The sequence below is a fragment of the Microtus ochrogaster genome, chromosome 10 (genome assembly GCF_000317375.1).
Source record: "Microtus ochrogaster isolate Prairie Vole_2 chromosome 10, MicOch1.0, whole genome shotgun sequence".
NCBI lineage: Eukaryota > Metazoa > Chordata > Mammalia > Rodentia > Cricetidae > Microtus > Microtus ochrogaster.
In genome coordinates, this window is record NC_022016.1 from 42,908,015 (window position 1) to 42,910,111 (window position 2,097).

The 2,097-nt window shown below is 49.7% G+C and overlaps 1 protein-coding gene across 1 annotated transcript in view; it reads left to right on the forward strand.

The window, feature by feature from the left end:
- Positions 1-2,097, forward strand: part of Fhad1 (forkhead associated phosphopeptide binding domain 1) — a 123,133-nt gene that overhangs the window by 42,895 nt on the left and 78,141 nt on the right. Inside the window, exon 7 of the mRNA XM_026781790.1 lies at positions 1,479-1,566. Within this exon, the coding sequence (XP_026637591.1) occupies positions 1,479-1,566 (88 nt within the window). The remainder of the gene's footprint in view (positions 1-1,478; positions 1,567-2,097) is intronic.

Consider the following 2,097-nt stretch of genomic DNA (forward strand, 5'->3'; position numbering starts at 1 on the left):
GGTGGAGTCTGGACTGAGGCAACTCCCAGAGGAGGGGGCTTGGGATGGAGCTCCCACCCAAACATTCCAGACTCTCTGGGTATATGGATGCCAGGGACTGGGGCGAAGCCTTAACCCAAACAAGAAGCAAAGGGGATTTAAATTTACAAAGTAAGAATTAATGAACGGTAAAAGGGCGTCCCGAGCCAAGCAGACCCGAAACCCACTGGAAATAGTAAAATGGGTGAAAATGTGAGAAGCAACAGGACAGCGCCTTCAGGAGCACCATCTGCCACTAAGACGTGAATTTGAACAGTGGCTCCTAACAGCCTCATGAGGACCATGAGGCTGCCTATGGTTGTTCCAATCTAGCCATTCATGACGTGTTGGGGTTTATATAAAGCATACTTCACATTCACTGAGATTTAATTATAGGGTCATTTCCCACATGAAGGAACCTTCCCCTCTCACGGTCCCTTTCTAGTTTCCAGACGCTTCTCCTCCCCGACTCCCACATAGATAGTGCATTAACTATATATGGGGGCTGGAGAGATGGCTCGGCGGAACCCAGGCTGTTCTTGCAGAGGACCAGGGTTCAGTTCCCAGCACCCACAGGGTGGCTCACAATAGCCTGTGACTCCGGTTCCAGGGGGATCCAATGCCCTCTTCTGGCCTCCGAGGGTATCACAGATACATGTGGTGCACAGACATACATACAGGCGTATACTCATACACAAATAATATGAAAAAAGGAAAGAAAAAACTAAAAAACCTAGAAGATCCACTTATGACGTTTGTCCTTCTGAAATCAGCGGGGAGTCCAACACAGGCCTGTGGCGCCATCTAGTGGTCAGATGCAGGTACAGCGTCCTGTCACTCCACCACCATATGGGTGTAGCAGGACTGGCCCTTTTGTCTTTTTCATGCCAGGACTGTGACAGGGTGTGACGGTCAGCAGTCACCCGGTAGTTAAGTTTGTCTAGACGGATTCACATGCATACACAAAAGTATTATAGTCTGTCTTCCTTCCTCCAAAGCAATCAGAAGCTAAAGCCAAAACAGCACGAGATAATCATATAATCACAGGCATTGTCCGAGCACTTTTAAGGCTATTAGCTTATAAAATCTCTCCACAGCCCTGAAAAGTCACTCTGGCATGACCACACTCACAGAACTAAAAGCTGAGATAGGACCAGGCATGGCATGGCGGCACACGCCTTTAGTCCCAGTACTTGAGAACGGCAGAGGCAGGCAGATCTCTGTGAGTTTGAGAGTAGCCAGTGATGGTTGACGGGAACCCCAGGGCTGGTCTATTTCTGAGAGTTCCAACCACCTAAGAATGCACATCAAAGGACAGATATCCCAGGGCAGCGGCACCTTTGTCAGCCCCAAAACAATGTCCTGTGACACATCAGAATCTCTGCACAGGTTTGGGAAATACCCCTGTGTCTTGGATCTGGGCCAGCTGCCCTCTGACTGTGTGCCACCTCCTCCCACAGATCAGTGCCCTTCAAAAAGGCTACAGCCAGATGCTGTGTCATACCCTGGCTGAGCGCAACTCAGAAGTCACATCGCTGAAGAATGAAGGTGAGAACTTAAAGAGAGACCACACCATCACATCAGGAGAGCTCTTCTGGAGTCGGGCTTAGGAGACGCTCCCTACCCCACCACTCACTCTTGTGGCCCTGGCAGACATCACCAATCAACCACCGCGTTTTGCTCCCTGAGCTTGGACAGAACCTCAGAGTTCTTAGCAACCCTCAGGCCATATTATCGGTGACTGGGGGTCTTTCCCAGAAGTGTGTTTACCAGCCAGCTTTAGCCCAGGGACCACCTCAAAGTCAGCCATCCTGTGACCAAAGTCACTCAACATCTGAGTAGACATATTCTGTTAGCTAGCACCCATCTCTTCAGGAAGAACAAAGATGCTGAGTGGCCTGGAGCCCAGAGAACCATTTCCTTTAATGGGCTCTTGGCCCAAGTAAAGACATTTTACCAACTGATCAACTGAGGTACTTCCATGCTGAAGAATATGGAGAGGAGACAGTTAACTCATAAGCCACCTTGCCAGCCACAGGGATTAATCAGCATGGATCCACCCATCCATCCACCCATCCA